Source organism: Rosa rugosa, chromosome 1 (genome assembly GCF_958449725.1).
Source record: "Rosa rugosa chromosome 1, drRosRugo1.1, whole genome shotgun sequence".
NCBI classification, from domain to species: Eukaryota; Viridiplantae; Streptophyta; class Magnoliopsida; order Rosales; family Rosaceae; genus Rosa; species Rosa rugosa.
In genome coordinates this window covers 30,917,448-30,944,404 of record NC_084820.1, presented here as the reverse complement: position 1 = coordinate 30,944,404, position 26,957 = coordinate 30,917,448, and the positions used below count along the sequence as shown (strand labels likewise).

Sequence of the window (26,957 nt, the reverse complement as noted above, 5' to 3'; positions counted from 1 at the left end):
AGGGGCAATAATGTTTCTACTGGAGACAATAATCATATTACTGGGGGGCAATAATTATATTATTAGGGGCCAGTAATGTTTCTACTGGGGGGCAATAATCATATTATTAGGGGCTACTGGGGGTCAATAATAATATTATTGGGGCACAATACTATTCTCCAGTGACTTATGAGATCTCATACGAGCTTTTTGAGAACTTCCGGCGACCGGTGACCGGTGACAGGACTCCGGTGACTTTTCTCTCTAAGTGACAAAGAAGGAGAGGGCAAAATTGTCTTAAAAATAAATAAAAAGTAATAAAAAAAATACTTAATTGGATATTAGAGCAAAATATATATAAAATATTGTGTAAGTGACCAATCTCTTAGAGTGTTTGGGTAAGTGGAATTAATTAACCCCAAAATTGTGTAAATGGTCATTATCCCTAAAGAATATAGCTGAGATTGGATACCCTTCTGCATTGGCATTTTCTTATTCTCTAAGAGCAACTCCAACAGCTTCCCTATAATTTATGTATTATAGTCAAAACTTTAGTCTTTTTTTCATTTCCAACTCCAACAGATTTCCTGTTTTACAGTAATCTCTAAAATCTCCATAATTCTTTCTTAAAATTTTAGAGATTGCTATAAATTTAGGGAATTTGGTTTTCTCTTTCCTCACTATCCCTAAAATGGGGATAGTTATAGAGAATTTGTTGGAGCAAAATATGCTCATTTTTCCCTAAAATAGAGAAAAATCAAAATATGGGGAACCTGTTGGAGTTGCTCTAAGCTTGCAAACTTAGTGCTCTAGAAATGATTGACAGCATTAATCACAGACATTTATCATTTGAGAGTGAATTGACAAAAACATAACAGATTTTTAAATTGGAGTACTGATTCTCCATCTTGGACTGAGCTTTAACACTACAACTTTAGATTTTCAATTTTAGTTGTTCAATACAAAATATAAGCAAATGGAATAAGTAGGTTAATATCAATTATATTTGACTCTTTAACCTATTTTAATTTGGGTTGTTCAAGTCTCTAAAATGCTTAGAGCTCAAGCTGCGTGTGTGTTAGCCACACTCAGTCATGTGTCAATTGACCCAAAAATGCACATGAGGAGAGAGAAGTGTGTTGACTGATTTATTCCTTTATCAAATGAAAAACTGACACATGGCTGAGTGTGGCTAACACACACTCAATAATCCGTGCACGGGGGATCTTGTCAAAACGCTTCCTCCCCCCTGACCACCAAGAATATATTGGGATTTAATCCCAATAAGCGTCGGCGGGATTCGAACCCGGGTATGGGGGTTCCACACCTGGAGGCTCTTACCAACTCGACCACCTGTGGTGGTTAGTTTGGTTTTGTTTTGAAAACTCTAACTGGAATTAGTGGTATTGGACCTGAACTTGACACGACATAAAATCAATGAACTAAAATGGTGAAGATTGCCCCTTTTATTTAATCAATCAGAAGCACACACTTTAGTGTTCATTTTTTTTTTTTTGGGACAAATCAGTGTTCATTTTTTATTTTGGATAAATTTGTGTTCATAATTTTAATTAGAGAGATGGAAAGACCTTTATAACCATACCTATATGCATGAGCGTATGAGCCACAAACATCATGGCTTCTTATGGTCGATCCAACCGTCTCTTTCTCGTCCAAAAGAACTAATTGCATTGTCTACAAGATTGGACCTCTCCACGAATGAGAATTCATTGATACATTAATACAGTTGGAGCAAAGCTTTATATGCATTTAGAGAAGAAACAATTTTACATTACAATCATCTGAATCTATTGTGGTGCCAAAGCTTCTTATAAACGCTTGGAGCAAGTGATCTCCGAATAGCATCACCTGGATGCAGGGACGCTGAGGGATCCCATGTGAAGCACTCTTGGCAAAATCTGTAACACTACAAAGCATGTTATAGAGTCCACAAAGCCAACACCAAATTCAGAGGTATCGGCTAAAAAGAAGTTTATACCTCTCCTAGTCGAGCATTGATTTTCAAAGGTACAAAATTATCAGCTCGAGTCACTCCAACATTTACAATTGCAGTGGCAGCACCTGCCTCATGTGCAGCTCTGTAAAAATAAAACTTCAAATACTGATTACAAGTTTAACAAGAAAAATTCTGGGCCTCAACAACAGATAAAGGACTTCTTTCCCTTTATGCTTATTGCCTAAAGGAAAAGCTTTCCTTGCTCACGTCAGAGTAGTTTGCAATCAAGCTGTTTAGCTGGAAAAGCTATCACTCACTTTTATGTATAGAAAAGATATGAAACTGACATCGTCCAAAACTGAAGTAAATTGGAATGAAAACAATCTGTACCTGACAAGTCGAAAAGCAGACATGGTCATTACAGATGATCCTAGTACAAGAAAAGCATCACATTCTTTTGCAGCTTGGATTGCCTTATCAGCTCTGTCCTTGGGGACATTGTCACCAAAGAAGACAACCTTCGAAATCATCACAACAAAAGGAACTCCTTCAATATTCTTCTTTTTTTCCCAGTGTACCAGAAGAAAACATTGGAACTGCTCATAATTGCTGAATGCAAATGGAATTGAATGCATCCCTGCAACTGTTTTTTCATATTTCTTGATACATTTTAGGTGTTTCTGGTGTTAGGTGTTCTCTGTTCCATGACATTGATTGTAAAATTCTACTTCTTAATGAACTTCATTCCTTGTTAAGGGTGGAATGAAATGTCACTTCCCTGAGTTCCACATGAATATTATTCATTAAGTAGCAAACTTACTTGTGTGCTCTCTTTTGGGCTGAAAACTAATTCCACCCCCCCCCCCCCCCCCCGCCTCCCCTCCTCGCTCTACTCCCTTGGAGGTTCACCACTCCTGTTAACCTCCCTACCCAACTTTTCTGAATCCATCACTACTACTGCCCTGCGGTGTGGCTCACTACCTTGATGGAACAGAATGCCTCAAAAAACCAATCTAATGGCAATGTATGTCATTAAGTTTCAAACCAACATACTTTCTTATTTGAATCAAGATGTATCTTGAATTAAAATAAAATAGTAAGGTGATGAAATGTGTAGGCAGGTAGTTATAGAGAGATATGGGACATAATGCTTGCGTGGGATTATGAATTCATATTTGTTTTCCTGTAACTCCGGTCGTTTTCCCCGAGTTGATTCTAAATCTTCGAAGTGCCTCTAAGGCATGTCCTACCACTATCAGAAATTTACTATCAAAGTTCTCATATAGTTGGGTCATAACACATTTACCAGCCTCTTAGAATGATATGAATGTAAGAGTGGATTGATGATTTTAAAGCCTAGTATACATCGATGATTCACTGATAGTATATGCATGGAATAACCAACTGATTTAGCTAAACATTCCTGACATGAAGAAATAGAAACTTAAGCCTTTTAGATGCCAAAATTTAAAATTCACTTGGTAAATGTCTTACATCAGGCTTCAGCACTCCATTGCACTTTTGGCATGTAGGGATGTGAAAATTCTCCTCCCAAAATTTTTCATCAATCTCAATGTCACCATCAGGCCTTTGCTTCATGCCAAAGCTCTTGTCTGATCCAGGGTTGCCATAGTCCAAACTTTCGATTGCCTCTGCCCACTGAAGTAAAAACATATTTTACTTGTTCATTAGGCCACCATAGGGATTAACTAGAAATATATAAATAAATAGATAAAAAAAATTAAAACTTAACTGCTAAAGTCAAGAAAATATGCAGAAAATTAGCCATGGAAATTATATTCCTCAAAACTAACCTTTGGATTAAGGGCCTTAAGTTGATCCTGAAATATATGCCGGCAAAAGGAAAAACCACAATCTATACAAATCACGGAATAAACAGTTCCATGCAATTCAACTGGATTGCTACCAGCACGGTGATGCAACCTGTAACAAAAATGAGTTGTTCTCACTAAAGTTTGCTAGATGTTACGAAGAGCACCAAGGCTATGTTTGTTTCAATCTTAATATCTTCCCTATTGAAATTTTGTTCCATGCAACAAAGACAGAGTAAGAGACAGGAAGTTAGCTACCTATCAACATTTTGCGTAATCATCAAGTTAACCCGACCAGCTTTTTCTAGTGATGATAAAGCAATATGAGCTGCACTGGGCTGCGCAGCATTAAATCTTCTCCACCCAGCATAACTCCTTGCCCAATAACGCCTACGAGCCCGACTAGAGCGGAGAAACTCCTGTTCATAAAAAAATAAAAATGAAAAATAAAAACATTAGTTGAAGGTAGAGCTTCGAGCCTCTGTGATTAATAAGTCACATTTAGGCGAAGTTAAATTAAAAAAAAAATGAATAAATAAAAACATGATGCAACATTATTATAAACAAAGATGTACAACCAATGCATTTTTCTTTTGTAATTCTATGTAGTTCTTTAAAACTTAATCTCCTGAAGACATGTATAAGCAATACTGCAGTCAAGGCCTATGGCAGAGCGAGGCATCAAGTTATTCTTTATCGAAGTACACATTTTCAAAAGGTTCAGATGCTGCTAAAAGTTATTAACAGTTAGCATGGAGATGTAAACGTGATTTAGCAGCTGAAAAAGAACCAATTTCTTGTTTCAAAGAATAATAAAATCTTGAAAACTTCATAATAAAATCTCCATTCTTCACTTTAGTAATTTTACTTCATAGCACTAGAATCAGCATCTGTCTTTGGTTGGCACAGGTAAAGCTGCTCTCTTTCATTTTTTTCACTTCTATACCACTGGAGTGATATGTCTACTGTAACCTTTCCCTTTTTTTGTCTAAAGTGTGATAATTTTTTAGACTAAATTTAGCTCAGAACATCTCAGAAGTCAGAACCATAAAAAGAAATGCATGAACCCTTCCTACGAAAACAATTATATAGCATCTCCTATTTTGAGAAGAAATAGGAGTCAGTATGATAGCACATGCCTTCAGATCACCTGATGGGTAATTGGTTTGAAACCAGAACTGTAAGCTCCATTTGGACTGCAACACAAGAAAGATGGTAATAATAGATGAGAATAAATTACGCATAGCAGAAACTCTGATCACAAAGAAAATATAGTGATAAATCATTTAATACGGTTATCATGATCTCCAAAATTTTAAGTATTCCTGGTAAATTTCAGCTGAAGAAGGATGCTTTAATTATAGCAAGAAATCCATTGGGATCATACACACTTTGAAAAAGATACCAGCTTAGCAAAATGATAGAGTTTGTGTGCTTCTTAGAGGCAAAAATAGCGCAACTTAATACACACACATACATATATGATATATCACTATTAAGTATGTTATATACAACCAACTAACAGCAAAATAGTAGCAACCCAGACTTGGCTGCTTAACTTTTCTGATTGCCTCTGAAGTGCCAACATGTGTGGACAAAACAGTCAAAACTTGCTTTGTAGCTATAAATGTATCTGGATAAGAAGTGAGCACTAGTGCGTGAGGCTCCTGGCACTGTAGGGGTTCTAAAAAACTGAGGGTTAGTAAAAAGTTAAATCCATAAGAAATCCATGGATTGGGAACCTAAAACCCATGAGATTGTTGAATCAAAAGTTACTAATGCGATTGGGAACCTAAAACCCTTTGTCAAACATTACTTAACATTATCAAAATTTTACTTAATGGCATAGCGGGGGCTTGACTGTGGAACAAAAAGGAAAACAATATGATCAGATGAGAAGAGTCAATTCAACAAGTAATAATAGGGCTCAAAAAGATTGATGGAAAAGTGATGCAGGAGCATCCAAAAATACTTCCCTAAACGAAATTAGGGGTTTTATTATCTTTTATTGTTCTGTTTGTCTTTCTATATTCTTGCTGTCGGCATTAATTTTGTGTTTTTCTTAGGGGTGCCATAACCTAGTATAAATAGCTATGTTTGTTTCTTTGTATCTACCTTTGATCATATCATCAGAAAATATAGTTTTATTGGGATTCTTTTTCCCTAGAACTCAAATAGCTTTGTTCCTACTTTATTCCTACTGCGATTGTCTCTTTGTTCTCATGTGTTATTGTTGGGATGTCCTCTCTCTAGTATCTTTTTACCCTAACTAGTAAGTCAGAAACTTCTAGCCTCTGTCCTGTATCATAAAGTGAAGTTAGAACGTTCTTTCTATTAGCTATGGAAAATTAGCATCATGAAAAAATACTATAAACTTAAATTTCTGAAATTATTTATTCTTAATCTTTTCTGCTTGGATAGTGGCTCAATATCAGAGGCTGCAAAAACAAGGTTCCATGCACCTTATAAAGCATAATCAACTATATCAAAGAAGAGAAGAACCTTCTGTAGTCGGGAATACCACATTCTGTGCTAATTCCAGCTCCAGTCAATACCACTAGCTTAGTACTGCAATAGAGAATAATAAATAATAAGAAATCTAGTAAAGGAGGTACCAAAAATTGTAGTGAAGAATTTAGAAACCTTCCAGCACCGAAGGAAACCTCAGATGCAGCAGCGAATATAGAATTCACATGACAAATAATGGGGATATCAGATTATTTATTTACCTTTGATCGAAAAAGTGATACAAAAGGTTGACATCTTGCATGCTAGGCGGATCTGAATCAGGAGCCAACTTCTTGTCCCTCAAGAAGCTCGAAGGCACTTTTCCTTCTCTTGTCGACAAAGTGCCTGGGACAGATACTTGGGTTGAGGTTTGGACAGACTTCACTGAGCTACGAAAAGAAATGACTCTTCTTTGACTGCTTGGTAATCTCCAATTTGTGCTACTTGATTGAATAACATCTGAATAGCATAAGCGATTTCAAGAACATAGCATCACTCAAAGTCTCAAATGGAACATAGTGGCAAAGTAGCAAAGACAGGGTTACTGATACTATAAACTTGGGTGTAACAAGAGCAGACTTGCCTGTCATGATATTCCTCATTTCTCTAGCAGTTCTGAGACCCTGTAAGTTAAAGTAAATAATCCGGTTCAACAATCCGTATAGCAAGCCAAACTTGTGCTTTTAAGAGCTACTAAAGAGAATCCATCCCACCACATAATTGGTAAAGAAAACAACGTTTCGAGATTAATTCATTGTGCTAGTAACTTCTTCAAACTGAGAATGTTAATGTAAAATATTTTGATTTTTGACACTAAATTGTACAGATAACTTTTCTATTGTGCTGATAACATTGAACAAATTATTGACCCTCAACTTCATTTCTATATGCTTCTCAAGTTTCCTTGAATACCCAACATGATTATCAGTTCCCTTTTTGTTTCAGATGACTATTCCTAATCCTAATTTGAATTGAAACATGAGAACGAATTGGAGAAACCCAGAAAATGCATATAAGCACAAAGAAGATGGGAAGGAATGCAAACGTAAAATGAAAAAGATACAAAAAAAGTAATGGGAAATGGACTCACGGAAAAGAATGGTAAGCGAATGAGCATGGCCGCCATATTTGTATCCAAGTTTCAAGGAGAAGAGAAGAAGAAGAAGAAGAAGAAGAAGAGGGAGTTTCGGTTATTTCAGCATTGGACTCATCGGTCAGCGTGTTCTCTTTCACATACATTTTCCAGTTTCCACGTAGCATACTTTAACACCATTTGTCTACGAGGTTTTCTCATGTGCGGCGGAGCATGTCTTACCTCATACATTAAATTACAACCATTATTTTGAGGGTTCACGTTCACTCAAAAGGTGAATCTCAAATTTATCCCTATTAATTTGATTTCCGACATGTACCTTTGTACCAGCTAGTAGACCAGTAAATTGACCGAATTTTGATCCGGATCCGCTCCAAATCTGTGGCTATTTGACAGGTTTGGATCGAAAATTTTGATCCGTTGATCCGTTAATGATTCGAATCCGTTAACCCGTTTATTTAACGGATCAAATACGGATTTAGGTCGATCCGATCCGTTAATAATCCGGCCCATTTTCGTAATAATAAAATATTATTTTTTATTAATATATTATTATTTTTAAAAAATATAAAATATAAAATATGAAGAATTTCTAATACAAATTTTTTGCAGAGATCTAAGAGACAGTCCATCACCCAAGATTCCAAGAAGCATTAAGAATTTTGATAATGTAATTCTACTTTTGGTGATACTTTTCATGTTGTTTTAATATTTTATTAATATCTTATGAGGTATCATGATATAAATTTAAGGGTTTTTGTCCATTTATCCCATTTCTAGGGATTTTTTTCCCACTAACCTCATTGAGTTTTTTTAATTCTCTCTTACCCAATACACTCTAAGGGAGTCTTCCCTAATACCCCATTAAGATTTTCTTTTTTTTTTTTAATTTTTTTTAATACCATTTTACCCCTCACCCCTTATTTACTTAGAGAGAGAGAAAATAGAAGAGAGAGAAACTATAGGAAACTTCGCCGGAGCCCGTCACCGGCCGCCGGAATCTGGTCACCGGCCGCCTGAATCCGGTCACCGGTCGCCGGATTCCGGCCAACTTTCGCCGGAATCCGGTCACCGGCTGCCGCCCACCGGAATTTGCTGAAAATCTCACCGGAAAGTTTTTTTGCCCCCAATAAACATCTATTGCCCCCCAATAAACGTCTATTGCCCCAATAGTCTATTGCCCCCTAATAGACGTCTATTCGGGGCCAATAGACGACTATCAGCCATGTATTGCCCCCCAATAGACGACTATCAGCCATGTATTGCCCCCCAATAGACGTCTATTGCCCCCAATAGAACTTTCGTTTGCCGAAATGAAAATTAATCTTCCTAAAATTAGACAAATAAAACTTTAATTAACGAAAAAAAAAAAAAAGATTACATCAATTTAAAACATCTATTGCCCCCCAATAGACATTCAAAATTTTTTTTTCTTTCACTGTCCCGTTACTTAAAAAAAAAAAAAAAACTGATTGGGCACCCATGTCATCTTCTCCCATCTTTCCGACTGCAGACCTGAGACCGGAAGTAGTCTTCCGGCGAGGCAAAGATCGTGGATGATGTCGCTGACGTCCTCCGGGAGCTCGAGCCCAGAGGAAACCCGATCTGATTCACTCATTTCCATGTCGCTGACGTCCTCCGTGGATGATGGTCGTCTGCTTCGCCGTGACGGGATCGGCCTGGTCCAAATCAGTTCTCTCTTCGTTCTCTGTGACCTAAATTTCAATACTGAGAGGTTCAATTTCGAACAACAGTGAGGAATTGATTTACAGAGCTTGGATTACTTCACTTACTTTGAATTGAGCTTGCTTCATGTCTCTGGAGAGATCGGCGATTTTTTTGAGGAGATCGGGGAGGTCCTCGACGGCGGAGTCGAGGAGGGCCAGCCAGCCGGAGACGGCGACGGTGTTTTCGTTGAGGGATTTGCAGAGGGAGAGGCAGTGGATGAGGAAGAAGATTTTGCCTTTGGAGTAAGACGACATCGTTTTGAGGGCGGCGCTGAGGTCCGCGGCGATGCCCCTGAGGGCGGTGAGGACGGAAGGCGACACCACATGAAACCGGAAACGAAGCCGGACTCCTCCAATCTCCAAGTTGCTGCGTCGTCACCGGAGCTGGAGGGGAGAGAGAGAGAGGGTCGTGTCGAGCGCCAGAGCCAGAGGAGAGAGAGGACTGGGTCGATCGCCGGAGCCAGAGGAGAGAGAGCCGGAGGTCAGTTGGGAGAGATGGGGGAGAGAGGAGAGAGAGTCAGAGAGATTGATATTGAGTGGTGAAGCTGTAATTTATTAATTGTGTTTAGGGCAAAATAGTCATTTGTTGTTAAATTGTGTAGGTGGGAAGAAAAAACTGTTGCTGGGGTAAGTGGGATAATTTTTTGTTATTTTGGTGCTTTTGGTCAAGAACCCTAAATTTAATATTACTATTAAAAATTTTAAAATATTTGAAATTATAAACGGGTCGGATTAGCGGATCGGGTATCCGTTAATCCGGCGGATACGGATTTAGATCGAGCTGTCAATGATCCGCCGGGTTAACAGAGCGGGTTTGGGTCGAATTTTTTTTTTAAGTAAACGGATTTGGATTTAGGTCGATCCGATCCAAATCCGGTCCATTTACAGACCTACCAGCTAGCCATTATGTTGGCCATCACTTTAGTCCATCTACAACTTTGATGAGATTGCGATGACATGACATGCGCAATTAGATGTGTTGTTGATGTGATATTGTCCATCATATCTTGTCGATTCCATACCATGTCGGCAACTAACGGGATTCTCAATAATCACACAAACAATTGAACAAATTGACTATATCGTGCAGTATGACGGACGCTTCATATCAAAAGTGAATTTGGTTTGGGCGTACACATCATCACTAACAAGACCCACAATAAACAGGTCAGCAATTATATACTTGATGTAATCCTATACAAACCTGATTATGAGATGAATGGAAGTGTATTTCCTGTAACGTTTTATGAAACTATTTTTGTAATACTGGATTGTAGAATGAAAACAAGGAATTAAACTACAAGTTTTTAAGATGTAAATACATGTTCGGCACAAGTATTTCAAAATTTGAAATATTAAAAACATATCTATCACTCAGTTTATATATATATATAAAAAAAAAACATATATATATATGTATGTAGCACTCAGTTTATACAATCTGAAACTCTATTTTTTTTTTCTTCAAAGAGAAAAAATCATTTTTAGTTTTTCTTTAGTAATTATGAAAGATTGACTATTTTGTTTGTATTGATCATGAATCCTTTATTGGTTGTTATGAGAAAAGAAACAGAGTATTGTGAAGGAGATTGAACAAGAAGAACCAAATCCCTCAATTTTGTTTATAAAATATATCATATAAAATTGCAAGCTCCTGAATCTTTAGTTCAAAAAGATAATTCAATCAAATGTCTCAACCTTAATTGTTAATTCCTCTAGCCCATGAGATAATCCAATTATATTGAAGCATAAAATGCCGAAGCTTTCACCCTAAATCATCCATATAAATTAGATCTGACACATGAAAGAGGGATTTTCTAAATCCTTCATTCTTCTCCACTGCATGATGATCTGCAAGTTTCAATTGATTAAAAAAGATGGGGAAGAAGAAAGTTAAAACAGCAGATAAAGTAGATGAGATCATGAGAAGAGAAGATACGACTTAATGGAAATTGTGGGAGAGAAAGAGAGAAAGATCAAAAAATAGGAGAAGAGTTTGTGGATCTATGTGCTTAAAAGTAAAAAATAAAAATAAATCACTTTCTCTAATTGCAGGGTGGGTTGTTTTCAGGAAACAAGGAAAACGTCAAAAAGTCATTTCCCATATTTATTCATAGTTTCTGAATTGTTTCCTAAAATTTGTTTTCCTTATTTTTTAAATTTAATGCACCGAACGCAAATTACATAAGTTTTTGAATTCGTAAAATAAAAAACGTATCGCAAAATGATACCGAACGGGCCCTTACATTCTCTCCAGTCTCCATCCAAATTCTCTATCTTTCTCTCAAATTCTTTTATTTTCGTTTTACGACATTGAGGAAAATGAAGTTACTGAAGAAAAAACACACACACACGTCTGAAAACGGAAACAGCATTATACAAAGACATTGTGACCCTCCACAAGTCCACATGTCCCACGTAAGAAAAGACCACCTTCATCTTCCTCATCCAATCTCTAAGTAACGATGGCTTTGCATATTTGCAATTGCTTTGCTCTCTCAAACCACAAACAGACCCACACTCAGCAACCCTGCTTCTCAAACTCAAACTCAAAGCCCAAAGCTTCTTCTTCACTTCAAACACCACCTCATTTGACCAAGAGAAGCCTCAGCCTCTCACTCTTTGCAGCAGTTTTCTTAAATGGGGTCCTCCCAAACTCACCCATTTTCGCTCAGGAATTGGAGCTCGAGCGCTACACGGATTCCAAGGAGGGCTTCACTCTCCTCCGGCCCTCCTCCTGGATAAAGGTATCTTCGTTTTTTTCCAGTAATACTTGCTTTAAGTCTGTTTCAAGTGAATTGTGTGTGAATGATGATTATGGTGGATGGGTAGGTTGATAAAGCAGGGGCCACTGCTCTGTTTGAAGAGGCAAGTAATGGCAGCAACAATGCTGGCGTTGTCGTCAACCCGGTTCGGCTTAAAACACTTGGAGAGTTTGGCAGTCCTCAATTTGTAGCTGATAAGCTTATACAAGCCGAAAAGCGCAAGGTAATTTGCTTCTTTCGAATGTGTATCTTCGTCTCCGTGTTGCTGATGGATTATGATGGTGTTGTGGAGAATGATTTTGTTGTTGTAAGATAGCCTCAGGAGTCAGGAGAAGTATTCATTTGCTTTAGATATGGAAATGTGGCCGGTGAATTAAGGTTTTATAATAAGCCTGTGTGTCCTTCCTAACCTCTTTTTGGTCTGGCATTTCATTAATCATTACAATAATGTTTAATTGGAGAAGAAGACTACCCTCAGGTGCATATAAGGTGTATACAGTTAGATACTATGAAAGGGGGATCTTCACTACAAGCTATCCGCGCTGTCTTAGATTGAATGGCAATACGATAAGTCGACGTTTAATCTATAAGGCGGCACTCTGCAAAGTTAAAATATAGATAGCTGGTTTGGTTATGAGAGAGCCATTCCAAATAGTATAAAACCAGAATTATCACACATGCCCTGGCTTTCGTTAGTTACACACCCATTTAGCTATTGAACAGCCATTATGAGTCTGTCAAGGGCCTCCTTTCTTCTGGAAAATAGGTTGAACAACTCAAATGATATCTCCATTACCAAATTCCAACATTTTTCTGTGAGGATTTCAATGCAGAAAGCCAGAAAGAAATTCTGTAACTCAGCTATTTGAAACAGATCTGGCTGATTATATTGTTTGGGACTATCCTTTAAATAGTGATTTAACACTATTCTACTCTCACTCCATGGCTTTATATAAAAAAAAAGAGTAATGAAATAATCGCATGCATCTAGATAGACAAACCATGGATTGAGAATATAAGGCCAAATCACCATTTAATCTAAAAAGCACCAGATGCAGCAAAGATTACCTCAGCTCTTACCAAACAGATGGAAATCACAGTGCTTGAGTATGGAAAAAGTACTGGAGTCGATTGTTATTCCTTGCTTGCATCATAAACCAGCTTGATGTTATGTTTGTTCGAACCTGCATTTTGTTTGTTAATAGAGATTGTGCATATCCTGACCGTTTGGATGACTTGCTTGCTTAGCGTGGAGAATGTCTCTTTTGTTTTACTCCCCACCTTTTTTATATTCATGCTCCCTACTTTCCGTTCACAACATGTTAGTAAAATAACCTTGGGATAAGAAACTCTTTGATTAGATGAAAGGATTGGGTGCACATTTCTCATGGAACTGTGTTCAGCATGACCAATAAAGAAAGGCTCTTCAGTAAGACCCTTGGATCTTTGTAAGCCTAATTTTGGTCAATTTGATTGCATAATTCTCTTGGCATTTCTTTGGATAGCTGTGTTTTTTTTACCTAAAAGTTGGGCATTGGGTTCGAGCGTAATACGGACTTCAAGTTAACGTTAATGGTATATGTCTAATCTTTATAAAATATAACGGTGTAATGCATTACTTATATGGGAATAAAGGAAAATACTAAGTTTACCCAATAGAAGGCATCAATTGCATTGTTTGACATACCAATTGTGTATATTTCAGCTCTTGGACTATCTCTGCAGTCTGCATTGAAATAAGGTCTTAATAAACTGCTAATAGTAAACTCATATGAACTAATGAAATTGCCAGCTTGAGTATATGACACTATTATGGAAGGTGGAAGGATAACTTAAGAGCATACCAGCTTTCGGTTTCTAGTATTATTCGGTTTGACTCTTACCACTGCCCACTATCCATCTTAATCCCTTGAAAATTCACTGTCTTGAATCCAGTACTCCTTTCCAGGCTGCGGAACAAGAATTCCTTTTCTCAGCATCAAAAAAGTTCTCTGGAATTTTGTTTAAGGATAAAGATTATCCGTATTTTGACAATTTTCATTTTAGCTTTGTTTCATTTGGAGAATGCCTTGTTGTTTCGTAAAATAACATTAGGATTAAGGTCAAATTTTTGGAAATGTACATTTGGCATGTACCTGTGTCCATCATGACCCAGAAAGTTAGGCTTTCAGCAAGTACTTTGTGTCTTTCTTAGACTTTGTTCCGTTCTTTTTTTTCTTTTGTGGTCAATGTGTCGTTGTAGCCTGAGAACAGTGCATATATCGTTTTGACTTGGATCAGAGTATAAAAGCTTAAAGACTCCAACTTTTCTAATCTGAACTGCAGGACCTGATTATCTCTCTCATTAGTTCTGTTGAGCATATTAGACACAATGTCTGTTTGTTGTGACTTAGATGAGCGCGGTTCATATGGTCTGATTATTGGTTGCTGCTGCTATCTTTTTAAGACTTGAGGTCTTGAATATTTGATGGATCTTTCAGTTGAAGGACCAATATCAGTTATGCTAGTGGAACATTACAATGTTGGGTGAATATTATTGGATTGAGCTTACAGTGGCATTTTTATTTCTTACTTTGTTAGGCATTGCCTCTCAGATTTTTCAAACCAGTAGAACTGTTTCCTCATGTTTATTCTGATCATACAGGAAAGTACAAAAGATGCTGAAGTTATTGGAGTTGCAGAGCGATCAGGTAAGGATGGCCTACAAGTGTACGAATTTGAGTATAAGATTGATAGCACTAGGGGAGGGATGAAGAGAATCTTTTCTGCCGCATTTGTCGCCTCAAAGAAGCTCTACCTCTTAAATATTACTCACTCAGACAAACCAGAGAGCCCTCTTAACCCACATACAAGACTGATGTTGGAACAAGCTCTTCATTCTTTTGATGCAACAACTTAAACATAATATTACTGCACATTCTTCCATCAAAACGACTTTACTGTTTCTGAATCTGCTTGTGCCCCTCAAGGATCCGCCCAAGCAATAAAATGTCTTCAACTTCGATGAAAGATATCGGAGTGTTTCAAACCAAATTAAAGGTAATCTAGTCACTTCGATATTATTCATGAGGTAGGGAAAAACCAGTTGTGTTATACATAGTGCTGCTAACCGATTGCATTTATGCGTACTGAGAACCCTTAATGTCATCTATAGTTTATTATGTTTAGAACACAGTGAGGCCCTTTAATTTGTAATACAACAATTTAAGGTAGAAGTGGTTACCTCGATCCCGAACAGGACAGGGATGACAATGATGTTCTTGTTGATTGTTCTCAAATAGTTTGAAATTACAGTTTGTTTATCAAGCGTTGGATTTAGTGAAAGAATGAAATAAATAAGCGTAGAAGCAGATAACAAGGCTTTGAATTCGGCGGCAAGGAAGCAAACCATGGAGTGCCCTCAAACCCGCAATCCTAGTCTTTGCATGTGGAACTGTCTCTATAGAAAATTCCAAAGAAGATATTGTAAACTACTACCTGGATCCCCATTTGACTCTACATCTCATGTGCTCGGAATCTTCCATGGGAAAGTATCTCAGATTCTTCGTTGAACCTGTCTACTTGGTTCGGTAACATTTACGTCTTTCTTTCTTTCTTTCTTTTTTTATTTTTGAATGGGAAAGGAAAAGGTCAAGGATATGAAAGTAGGCGGAGGCTGGGATCTTGTAGTCAAGAAATTTTTGAAAGTAGCAGATCCCGTTATCAGCATAGTCTGAGACAAAACAACCCAAAAGGCAAAAACGAGAAAAATAAATGATTGACTTGTTCTTGTTTGACGAAAAGACAGAGAGAAATGGTCCATAAAGATTAGTAGTACAGTGTGGATAGAGATCCTAAATTCAAAGGCTGATGAGAGCATAGAAATGTGAAGTTAAAGTAAGATGAGAAACATATAAAATTGGCGGTTGCTGTCTTTGTACGAGTTGACATGCAGAGATTTATAAATGAGAATTCAAACATGGCAACTAGCCAGATATTTCAGTTTTACATGCAACATCTCCCCAAGTCTTGTAAACCTTTACATCTTTAATACAAGGATGAGTATGCAGCTTGCTTGAGTTTCTCTCTCTCCACCCCAGTTGCATATAAGCTGCTACTTTCATCTTGAGCTAACTCCAGCAAGTTGAAAGCTTGATTAATTCAATGGGACAGAACCAAGTAGATGCATCACAAATCCGAGAGATGGATTCAGGGGAAAAGCGACTTAATGAGCTTGGTTACAAGCAAGAACTCAGAAGAGAGATGGTAATTGGCACCTAATTGATCATCACACGACATGTTTTTCATGCTGTGAAGTTTTAACTGTATCTTCTATACTACTACTTCTTGCTTATCACCAAGAGATTTATGAGATTGTTATGTATATTATTGGCTTGCAATTGAGCTTCATCAATTGGATGTTTGATTTGTTTCAGACTTTGTTCAAAACTCTTGCAATATCATTCTCAACGATGACACTCTTCACCGGAATCACTCCTTTGTATGGTTCTAGCCTTGCATATGCAGGTCCTGCAAGCCTTGTGTGGGGTTGGGTGGTGGTATCATTTTTCACCTGGTTTGTTGGACTTGCCATGGCAGAGATCTGCTCTTCTTTCCCGGTTAGGCCCTTCTCTTCTCACTTTTAATTCCTTTCATGTTTATATTTCAATATTTTGTTGGTTGCATACCTTGTTTTTGCTCTTACTACTGCCATGGAGTCGTCTTTCATCTAATTATGTTATTGAGGTTCTAATGTTTGCTGAATTTGTTATCCAATCAAGCTTATTACTGCAAAATGACTAATCAGTATAATTAAGAACATGTGTTTAGCTGGCTTTGAAAAAAAACTGAAACCTCAGCTTTACTGTAAGTATATATAAGGTTATTTCACACTTAGCGAATCTTCACCCCTGCCTACAATTTCAGTGTCAAAATCAATTTTGTTTTTCTTTTCTCTAATTCTGGCATGTTAATCATCTCTTTCTTAATTCACACGTTGATAAAGAAAAGTGAAATGGGGAAAAGGAGAGTGAAAGTTTCACATGTTAATTCAACTTGACAAGCAAGTTCACATAAGTTAGAAAACTGAAATAACTTTAGTTGGAACTTGAAAAGAGAGAGAAACTTTTTCTTCTCTCTTGAAAGTATCAGTTGTGTGGAAGTAGGATTGTGCATGGTATGATCAGTTGCAGGAAAAGTGGGAAATATACCATGCCACAAGATGAATACCATAGAGTACGTTGAACTCCAACAAATATCTGCTTGTAATTTAAAGGCAGTGATTTAGGTGTTCAAGTCTGCTCTGCTAGAAACATAATCGGAGATGCCTTTCATTACTAAATTATATTACATTCCATTTGTCAAACAGACCACAGGTTCTCTTTACTTCTGGGCTGCTCACTTAGCTGGCCCCAAATGGGGTCCCCTTGCATCATGGTGTTGTGCTTGGCTTGAGACCATAGGGCTCATTGCTGGCATAGGTACTCAGGTATGAATTGCTTGAGTGTTTATTCTTTTCAGAAAAAGTATGAAATATATAATGTGATTGAGCCGAACACTTGTTACTTGATTTTGAAGGCATATGCAGGATCTCAAACACTGCAAAGTATCATTTTACTATGCACTGGGACAAATAAAGGTGGAGGGTATTTTGCACCAAAGTGGTTGTTCTTATGCATGTACATCGGCCTCACTCTTATATGGGCGTTTCTCAACACATTTGCGTTAGAAGTGATTGCCTTTATTGATATAATATCCATATGGTGGCAGGTACAATCAAATATTCTGGTGTCTTGCAATTTTTTTGTTTCAATTTTTGTAGGGAAGTGGCTTTGATAGTTCTGTATAGTGTGATAAGTGATTAGTAATACTGTGATTTATACTATATATACTGATATCCAAAGTGCTAACTCTACCTTGACGAGCTTCTATTGCTAAATTTTGGCAAGTTAGGAACTAAAGACTACAAAGGAGGTGGTTTAATAGCATATCCCTATTATGTGATGTTTTAAATTTGGCAAGAAAGTTCAGACTTGGAGTGGTTTTAGACAAGTAGAAAAATTTAGCCAAAGGATACATGATTAGATTCTGTCTTCCAAGCAGAATGCAGTGCTTTCAAATTACCAATATACATAAAGGGAAAACAAAAGGAAAATAGAATAGTGCAAGTATTATCTGATATAAAATATTGATTTCAAATATGCAATGTTTCATTGTCAGGTCGTTGGAGGGACGGTTATTGTTATAATGCTTCCCCTTGTAGCACTTACTACACAGTCTGCATCATACGTGTTCACAAACTTTGATGTGGCCCCTGAGCTGACGGGAATATCAAGCAAGCCTTATGCAGTGATTCTATCCTTTCTTGTTAGTCAGTATTCATTATATGGATATGATGCTGCAGCACATCTAACAGAAGAAACCAGAGGAGCAGACAAGAATGGTCCTATTGCTATTCTAACAAGCATCGGTATCATTTCAGTATTTGGATGGGCATACATCTTGGCCCTGACTTTCAGCATTCAGGTATGGATGCAAAGGCATGCCAAAGTGTACTGATTGATATTACATAACATTTGAAGCAAAAATTTGAAATATATAGTGATTGCCGTAAAAGTACTCTTTTTGTTACTCTTAAGAAAGTATTTTAAATGATGGATTCCATAATAATCGTCTGTTAAAACATTCTTCCATCCACGAAACTATCCTTTCTCAATTATATGTGTTGGAGATTATTAACCTGATACTTTCATAACTTGTATTTCCTCTCAGGATTTTAGCTACCTATATGATCCCACCAATGAGACTAGAGGAGCATTTGTGCCTGCTCAAATTCTCTATGATGCATTTCATGGGAGGTATCATAGTTCCACTGGAGCAATCATTTTACTATTTATCATTTGGGGTTCATTCTTCTTTGGCGGACTTTCAATTACCACCAGTGCTGCCAGAGTAGTAAGTGCTTTTTCCTTTTTCCCTCCAAAAACAGAATTAACTGTTTGGCATGCTAAGCCCGTCATGTCGATAACTTGATATGAGATTTCCAACACTAATATGTTGCTGAAAAATAATTACATTATCTGCTGCCTATGATCACTACTTGGGCTATCCTTTTATTATTATTATATGTTTTATCTGATATTAGACATGCATCGGAATACATTGCATTACAAATATTACTAGGTCAGCTAATCATTTGCTTGCAAAGTTTTGTGTGGTCTCTTCAGATTGAGTTGGAATTATTGAGGTATTGAATAAAACTTTTGATTCTGGTCTAATCAGTATGAAAAAGCCATTGACTTTTCAAAATATCCAACCACGAAAATTGAACCTGTGCTTCTAAACATCCATCCAAAGGTTAATTGATTGCGATGAGTGTAGTTTCTTGTACCATTTGACTCCTAGTAGTAATAATCAACATCTAACTTTTACATTTCTTAAACTAAACTGTCTCCAATTTTAATTGCATATTGATACCACTAAAAAAAATTATGTCGTGATCAAATCTTCATATCAATATAAATGACAGGACGACCTCATTAGTTATCGTTATCAGTCATTATTTTACAATACTCCAACAATGTCTAATTCAATGTATAACTAGCTATTAGTATACTGTAATTTCTGTGAGTGTATGCTACTAATTCATGAATCATATCAGAGGAGACCTGTAAACAATGCTACTTCAGCTTTTGGAGAGCATGCCAGTTTTAATACCATGATCGGTCACATATATGTACCATTTTCCTTGTTTAATTTATAAAATATTTTGTGGCAACTTTCATCTTATCGGTTTCCAACAGTAAGTTTCCTTTTATATGAATTTCCAGTTTGATTCCATGATTGGTCACATTGCTTCCTTGATATAAACTGTTTTGCTTTTCTTTCATAATGCCAACAGTAAGTTTCCTAGCTAGATTTTGGAATGACTGTTATATATGTTTTTGTATATATTCCATTATTGTTACTCAAATATACTAGTAATCTCTTAACTTAAACTTCTGTTGTCATACTGGCATTGATTGCACTGGCTTTTTATCAGGTGTATGCTCTATCAAGAGACCAAGGGATTCCATTCTCGTCTGTATGGCGAAAAATTCACCCGAAACACAAAGTTCCTTCCAACGCAGTGTGGCTCTGTGCAGCCATCTGCATTCTCCTGGGACTTCCAATCTTGAAAGTCAATGTAGTCTTCACGGCCATAACTTCCATATGTACAATCGGATGGGTAGGAGGTTATGCAGTTCCGATCTTTGCAAGAATGGTAATGCCTGAGAAGAAGTTCAACCCCGGGCCATTTTATTTGGGCAATTTTAGCAGACCGATTTGCTTGGTCGCCTTCCTTTGGATTTGTTACACTTGTTCTGTCTTCCTCCTCCCTACTTACTACCCAATTAGCTGGAGTACATTCAATTATGCACCTGTTGCTTTGAGTGTGGGTTTAGGTCTGATAATGCTTTGGTGGGTGTTGGATGCAAGGAAGTGGTTCAAAGGACCTGTTAGAAACATTGAAACTGAACATAATGGAAAGGTTTAAACATTCACATCAAAGTGTTTCTTGTTTAAGTTGGTTCTGGCTTTTCATCTTTAAGTTCCTAGCTTTGTCATCTCTTGGATAAATTATAGAATCACTTAACAAACCTCCGTTTGTTGTCCAGGGATGTAAGCGAGTACCTTGAGAAAGGGAAAGCAGAGCATTAGTGCCTTTTGTTTTCAGATAGATGTATGCTTGAAACTTCCTAGTTTGGTAGTTCATGCCAAGTAGAATTCCCTCCAATGTAACAAAAAAAAAATGTGTGTGTGTGTCAGTTGATTGATAACTTCTGCTTGAGTCCTTGAAGCCCTTGAATTTTGAATTTTTACCAAGTTTGAAGCGCTCCCCTATGACACCTTCTTGGGGACATGCACTCATCCACTGGACCTGTGAACGAGAAAATACCAATTTTCAATTTAATAAAAAAAAAAAAATATTTGGTAAATTTGAAAAATAAATTTATAGCTCACTTCTCTCGTTCTAAATTTCTGATAATAAATTAAATATAAATATTTTATAGAGCTCAGTTTCTAGAAAAATGCATTTATTTATGTTGTTTCTATTAATAGATTTTGTCATTAAATATTTAAAGGTTTAAGAAACTTTACATAGTAGTAAATTTTGAAATCGATCAGAGCCTCAGAGGTTACAAAATTAAGAAATGGTAAAAAAATGAGTACCAAATTTAGAAATGGTAGTACCTTCTCGTCATATTGCATTCTCTTGTTCTTGTTCTTATCAGTGGCGGAACTGCCAATTTGAATGCTTCCTTAATTAGCTGACCCTTGCCGATCATGAATACCTTGATTATTAGAGCTATACTATATTTGAAGTTTTGAACGCAACCCCCACCACTATATAATCTATCCTTTCTCTTTTAATACCATACCTCAATATATGAATTCCTTTAATCTTAACTTTTGTATTTGATTAATATTTAATTTTATAACATGAATATCAAACATTGAATTTTGATCCGGCAAGAACTTAAATATGGTTGTAAAAAGACTTAACTGAATGGATCCATGGACAATTAGCACCATCCATCCAAAGATGATGAGCATAGGGAACAGGAGCTCCAATATCACATCTCCTTTCATGAGGGGTCCAAATCGGAACCTTTGGTTCCCGTCACACTTTCCCAGTACAGCATGTCATGATCAGATATCGTCAACGGAATCTACATGTGATTGGCGATGAACGGTGTTCACAACTTTACATGTAGATATTAGACAAAGTAGTGACAAGCAGGAGGTTACTTTATCAATGAGGCTGATCATAGATGGGATCTCATGTATATTTGGTACGTAAAAGTATATTTTTAGTTGCAAGCCTAGCTGATTAAGTACGGATTGCTAGCTTTTGTTTTCTTTTCTTAATTTTTTTTCCCTGTGTTTGAAGATTGAGATCTAGGACGTACCTGTTTCAGACCAAAAAAAAAAAAAAAAAGAGCGTACATGTTTGCTAGCTTTATGTTGATTTCCGAAATTAGAATTGCTGTGTTTTAAGCAAATAATGATCGAAGGGCTCGATCATTGTCTTTTACTTTTTGAGTTTCCTTTTACAAGTATGGTACATGACTCATTAGGCAACATGTTATATTCTTCCGACCATGACAGTCGATATCTTAAGTTCTTCTGAAGTTTCACAGATTTCATATATATACAATGTACAAGCTAGACTCACACACACACAAAAGTACAGTCTTTTAGAAGATTAAATGTTTATGTAGCAATCACATTTGCATAAATTGATCATTTTAAGGATTCCTTGTTAGACTCACTTTTCGATGACACTTTGGCATTTTGACTGTTCAGTTTTTAGATTCTAATGTATAAATCACTTACACAAATTTTCAGCTAAATTGATGATAGTTAATATATCAAACCAAATTAAATCAATTAATGAACGAATCTGTCCAACCTGAACTGTTCATGTTGTAATTGTAAATCGCAGTTATGAATGTCTTAATGATTATCAATTTGACTGAAAATTTGCAAAGGTGATCTACTCCTATAAACCTAAAAATTGAACAGTTGAGATGGATGTGATCGAAAAGTGGGTCTATAAATGGCCAAAAAATAAATCCTTCATTAGAAGGGCCCTGTTTGTATGTGCGCGCGCGTGCCTGTGTGCATAAATACAGTCACTGAGAAGATTAAATGTGTATTTAGTAATTACCTGTTAAACCACTTAATTAATTAATCCACTTTAAGTTAACTATGTCCAGATTCAGATTCAATGTATATCGTAATTGATCATGAATTTTGCACAAATAGGTCAAGAATGTGACGTTAGAGGGGCAAGAAGCCCTTAACTTGGATTCGATCATACGAAGACCGCATCATCATCAAGAACAAGAGGGAGCTACAAACTAAAGCATTACAATAAGTATCAAAGTGTTCGATGCATTTTGTTCATTATTTTGATATTGTAACTGCGCCACGTACCCAACAGCCACTGATCTACCATATGGCATATGCTCAGGGTTAATTACGTCTTACGTGATAGTTGACCCAGTTTAAGCTAATATTTAAGATAGGCTTTGCGGTGGATGAAAAGAAAAGAAAACCGTGTTGCGTTGACTTGGCTGAACAGTGGAACCCTAAAATAAGGCAGAGGTGTTCTAATAATTAATATAGCAAAGAACAGCCGTGTTCCCCTGGTCAGCAGCTGACCATGGGAAATTTGGTCACTCACCGTCCGATTGAAATCGGACGGTTGACAGTTAAGTGATGAAATCTGAAATGAGAGCTGTCAACCGTCTGATTTCAATAAGACGGTGAGTGACTAAATTTCCCATGGTCAGGGAAACACTACTGTAGCAAAGATATACAAAAAAAGGTCCGTAATCCACATCAACAAGCTAATCATCGATCACCTCCCGTTTGAAACGCAACGCAATTATGACAGATTGATCGACCCATCAAATTAATTGACCTGCAGTATGGGACCAGGACAATGTATTTCTATAAAGGACAGTTTGAAAAAGTATGAGTCGGTGTGCGTGAAACCCCCCTAGGCCATATAACACAATCATCATTTGAGGTCGGTGAGTGCATGAATCAATAAACCTAGCTATATATACGACCAACAGCGCGCTACCGAGTAAACTCATGTCAACATATACGTACTGGGTACACACTACCAAGTGCTCCATATGTAGCCATGCATTAATCCACCGCTAGCTCAAGGTTGGAGAGAGTCAGAGAGACTTATCTAACGTTAGGATTTGAGGTGTACGTACGTTGAGCCTCCGCCGGTCAGTTTATAGCTAAAAGCAAAACGTGTTGTATGTGTTGACTCAACTAAATAGTTAACTAAAAGAAGCCAATAGCTAGGCGTCCTAATGAAATATAAGGTCCATGCCAGTGACAGATTATCGATCACGTTCCATTTGAATTGAGAGAAGCACACATCACACACGACCCATCAAAATTCAAAAGTGACCAGTTTGGGAACTGGACAGCAAGGTGGGCATACCGGAAAAGGAAAAGGTGGGACTCAGGAATCGAATCCGGCTAAGAGCAAGTTCACCGGTTGGGTCACCAGGTCACCCACTATTCACTACTTTTTAGTGTTAATTTCACCATCTAGGTCACGAGCACAATGTATTTCGTGCCCTGGGTCACCCTGTACAGTGTTCTGGGTCACCCTGTACAGTGTTCTGGGTCACCATGGTGACCTGCACAGTGTATTTCGTGCCCTGGGTCAAGGGCACAGTGTATTTCGTGACCCAAATAATAAAAATATACACTAAAAAGTAGTGAATAGTAGGTGACCCGGTGACCTAACAGGTGAACTTGCTCTAAGATAGCCCCTCTAATCTACGTTTCTAAAGGGACAAAATTAATTGATTCAGTTAGTGTGTGCATGGAAAACCTAAGCCACACAATCTTAATTACGAGTCAAAGTTTTTTTTTTTTTTGGTAATATAATTACGAGTCAAAGTTAGTCACTTGCTTTGGTGCATGTGCTGAAGTCGGAGAAAAAAGAGAGAATGTCCTAGAGGACCTAGAAAGTAAAGAATAAGACTTCTACAAAGAATGCTGCTGCTGGTAGTTCATCAAGTCTGGTAAAGGCTAAAACTTCACCAAAGAAGCGCAAGGGGTTGAAGAAGCTGGTGTGGGCCGGGGGAGGATAGACTGCCCGTATTTTCTTTTCTTATAGTTCTAATTGTTTGAGGAAAATATAATTGTAGAGAGAATTAGGAGAATATATGTGTCTTTCATTAATAATAGGAGCAACTATATATAAGCTTAAATAAAGTACATAATAATCTTGGAGTACAATAAATCATATTCTAATTAAAACTAGGAATCTAGAATATTCTCTCTTATTACAACTATAGAAAGTAATCATAGTTTGGTAAGACACACATAATCCTGATATCCTTTAACACTCCCCCTTATGCCGTCCAAACATGATATCATCATGACACCATGACGCTTTAAATGTTGTCTCGTTAAAAATATTGCTCGAGTAATAAAAATCATATGAGACAAAAACAACCTCGAGGAGGACAAAAAAAGTACAACACATCATTCACACTCCGAGATAACATGTAGATATCATACCTCCCCCTACTGTCAAGGTCTCCCCCCCCCCCCCCCCCCCCCTGATTGCTAAAATCATGGGAGTTCGGATAATTTCCTCATTCTAACACTCTTCGCATGTGAACTAAAGTGGATTTAGGTAACGACTTAGTAAATAAGTCTGCTACGTTATCCTCTGATCAAATTTGATTCACTTCAATCTTTAGAAGTATTTGTTGTTGCTGATTATAAAATAACTTAGGTAATATATCCTTGGTGTTGTTTCCCTTGATGAAACCTTGCTTCATTTGTTCAATGCAAGCTGCATTATCCTCATAAATGCACGTAGGTTCATCTGTTGTAGACTTCGAACCATAACTTCTTCGAATGTGTGCAACTATGGACCTTAACCATATGCACTCACGCATTGCTTCATGTAAAGCAATAATATCTGCATGATTCGAAGAAGTAGCAACAAGGGTCTGCTTTGTAGACCTCCAAGATATTGCGGTGCTTCCCATGGTAAAGACATAATCAGTTTAAGAACGACCTTTGTGAGGGTCAGAGTGATACCCTACATCAGCAAATCCCATCAAAACGTCAATGTGACGAAAGGAGGGAGCACGCTGGCCACCATCTGAGGCACCGAGGGCGTTGCCGTGTACGACGACGGTGACGACGGCTCTTGGGCCTATGGATTCTGATTCCATCTTGACGTCCATTATTTTCTCTGTGTAGGGAAAGAACAAGCCCATATCTATCATACCTTTTAAGTATCCAAATATTTTCTTTACACCAGTCCAATGGTATCGCGTTGGTGCAGAGCTACATCTAGCCAACAAGTTGAATGAAGTGTCTTGTCTTGCATTGTGCTAAGTACAATAATGTGCCTATTGCACTTAGGTAAGCACTTTTGCTACTAACACGTCATCATCATCATCCCTGGGACGAAAGGGATCTCTCTTAGGGTCAAGAATACGGATGACTATGGGAGTGTTTACAAGCTTGACTTTATCAAAAATGCCTAAGTCTTCATTGACACGGTATACAAGTTCTAAATGTAGACAAAACCGTGTTCTCCCAAGATCCTTCATCTCAAAATCGGATTTCAGATGTTCAGCGGTTTCTCTTAACTCATCAAGGGTTCCAATTATGTTATCAACATAAACTGCGACAATTGCAAATCCGAAACTTGTCATGGAAATGCGTTGGCATAGTTCATCATATCTCTTTCTAATCAAGTAGTCACTTAGTGAAAGTTGCATCCTCATTGCAAACGCACTCCGCGATCTAGAGCCACTTAATTTGGGTAAATGAAGTTCATCAGGGACCTTCATATATATTTTCGTCTATATCTAGATCCACATAAAGATACGTAATGACCACATTCGTAAGCTGCATGTTCAGTTATTTGGAAACTACCAAACTAAAAAGGTAGTGGAGTGCAATGACATCCATTACAGAAGGATATGTCTCATCTTAGTCGATTCCAGGGCATTGTGAGAAGCCTTGTGCCATAAGGCGATTCTATAATCTCTTTTTTCGCATCACACTTTCTAACTAAGACCTATTTATGTCAACTATGTTATGAGGTCTCGGCATCTCAGGCCTGAAATCCTTCCTCTTCATTAGTGAATTCAATTCAACCTGGATCGCATCTTTCCATTTAGGCCAATTTTTTCTACATTGGTATTCTTCAATGGAGCAAGGTTCGATGTCGTTGGTCTCAATAATCCCACGTCCTCATGTATACTAATGTAGTTTGTAGAGATCTTTATATTATCAGGAATTGGTTCTAACATTGAGGCGTCCCCCAACGATGTCTCTTGGACATAACCACAATTCAGAATATTCTCATGAGACGGATTTTGAGTATCAATGATAAATCGATTAGGTTGTGCCAAACTAGTTTTTTTTTCCTAGGGGGAGAATCCATCAAACCTATGGGTTTCCTACGCTCTCTAGCAGAACCAACGACCTGAGACGCCATTATGCCACCTTGTGGCGTCACCATGCCACCATCCATGGTGGTGGCGCCTTGCCCAGCTC

General features: G+C 37.4%; 3 protein-coding genes across 4 annotated transcripts; 2 read left to right on the top strand and 1 right to left on the bottom strand.

Annotated features, from left to right (window-relative positions):
• Positions 1 to 1,691: 1,691 nt before the first annotated feature.
• LOC133724630 (NAD-dependent protein deacylase SRT2) lies at positions 1,692 to 7,522 on the bottom strand. 2 transcript variants are annotated; one of them, XM_062151397.1, is made up of 11 exons: positions 7,367 to 7,522; positions 6,860 to 6,899; positions 6,498 to 6,735; positions 6,271 to 6,336; positions 4,919 to 4,964; positions 4,027 to 4,187; positions 3,751 to 3,880; positions 3,431 to 3,595; positions 2,327 to 2,454; positions 1,979 to 2,078; positions 1,692 to 1,898 (listed from the first exon to the last, which is right to left on the bottom strand). In XM_062151397.1, exons 1-11 carry the CDS (start codon positions 7,400 to 7,402, stop codon positions 1,845 to 1,847), a joined length of 1,164 nt encoding a protein of 387 aa, XP_062007381.1. In that variant the 5' UTR covers positions 7,403 to 7,522; the 3' UTR covers positions 1,692 to 1,844. The 2 variants fall into 2 exon arrangements, with proteins under 2 accessions (XP_062007381.1, XP_062007382.1); XM_062151398.1 differs by lacking the exons at positions 6,860 to 6,899; positions 7,367 to 7,522 and having other exon boundaries at positions 4,908 to 4,964; positions 6,498 to 6,639.
• A 3,962-nt stretch (positions 7,523 to 11,484) lies between these two features.
• On the top strand, positions 11,485 to 14,811 carry LOC133724629 (psbP domain-containing protein 2, chloroplastic). Its single transcript, XM_062151396.1, has 3 exons — positions 11,485 to 11,843; positions 11,929 to 12,084; positions 14,506 to 14,811. The coding sequence occupies exons 1-3, from the start codon at positions 11,562 to 11,564 to the stop codon at positions 14,758 to 14,760; spliced, it is 693 nt and encodes a 230-aa protein (XP_062007380.1). The 5' UTR covers positions 11,485 to 11,561; the 3' UTR covers positions 14,761 to 14,811.
• A 136-nt stretch (positions 14,812 to 14,947) lies between these two features.
• On the top strand, positions 14,948 to 20,685 carry LOC133724628 (amino-acid permease BAT1 homolog). The gene is made up of 7 exons (XM_062151395.1): positions 14,948 to 16,106; positions 16,277 to 16,459; positions 17,209 to 17,328; positions 17,418 to 17,609; positions 18,060 to 18,365; positions 18,612 to 18,794; positions 19,882 to 20,685. The coding sequence occupies exons 1-7, from the start codon at positions 16,005 to 16,007 to the stop codon at positions 20,374 to 20,376; spliced, it is 1,581 nt and encodes a 526-aa protein (XP_062007379.1). The 5' UTR covers positions 14,948 to 16,004; the 3' UTR covers positions 20,377 to 20,685.
• Positions 20,686 to 26,957: the final 6,272 nt, after the last annotated feature.

Coding starts and splice junctions, on each gene's coding strand:
- LOC133724628 (XM_062151395.1), top strand. CDS start 16,005: ATGGGACAGAACCAAGTAGATGCATCACAAATCCGAGAGATGGATTCA. Junction 16,107..16,276: donor AAGAACTCAGAAGAGAGATG/GTAATTGGCACC, acceptor GATTTGTTTCAG/ACTTTGTTCAAAACTCTTGC. Junction 17,610..18,059: donor TAATATCCATATGGTGGCAG/GTACAATCAAAT, acceptor TTTCATTGTCAG/GTCGTTGGAGGGACGGTTAT.
- LOC133724630 (XM_062151397.1), bottom strand. CDS start 7,402: ATGGCGGCCATGCTCATTCGCTTACCATTCTTTTCC. Junction 6,736..6,859: donor AATGAGGAATATCATGACAG/GCAAGTCTGCTC, acceptor TATGCTATTCAG/ATGTTATTCAATCAAGTAGC. Junction 4,188..4,918: donor TCAAACCAATTACCCATCAG/GTGATCTGAAGG, acceptor TTTTATGAACAG/GAGTTTCTCCGCTCTAGTCG.
- LOC133724629 (XM_062151396.1), top strand. CDS start 11,562: ATGGCTTTGCATATTTGCAATTGCTTTGCTCTCTCAAACCACAAACAG. Junction 11,844..11,928: donor GGCCCTCCTCCTGGATAAAG/GTATCTTCGTTT, acceptor GTGGATGGGTAG/GTTGATAAAGCAGGGGCCAC. Junction 12,085..14,505: donor TACAAGCCGAAAAGCGCAAG/GTAATTTGCTTC, acceptor CTGATCATACAG/GAAAGTACAAAAGATGCTGA.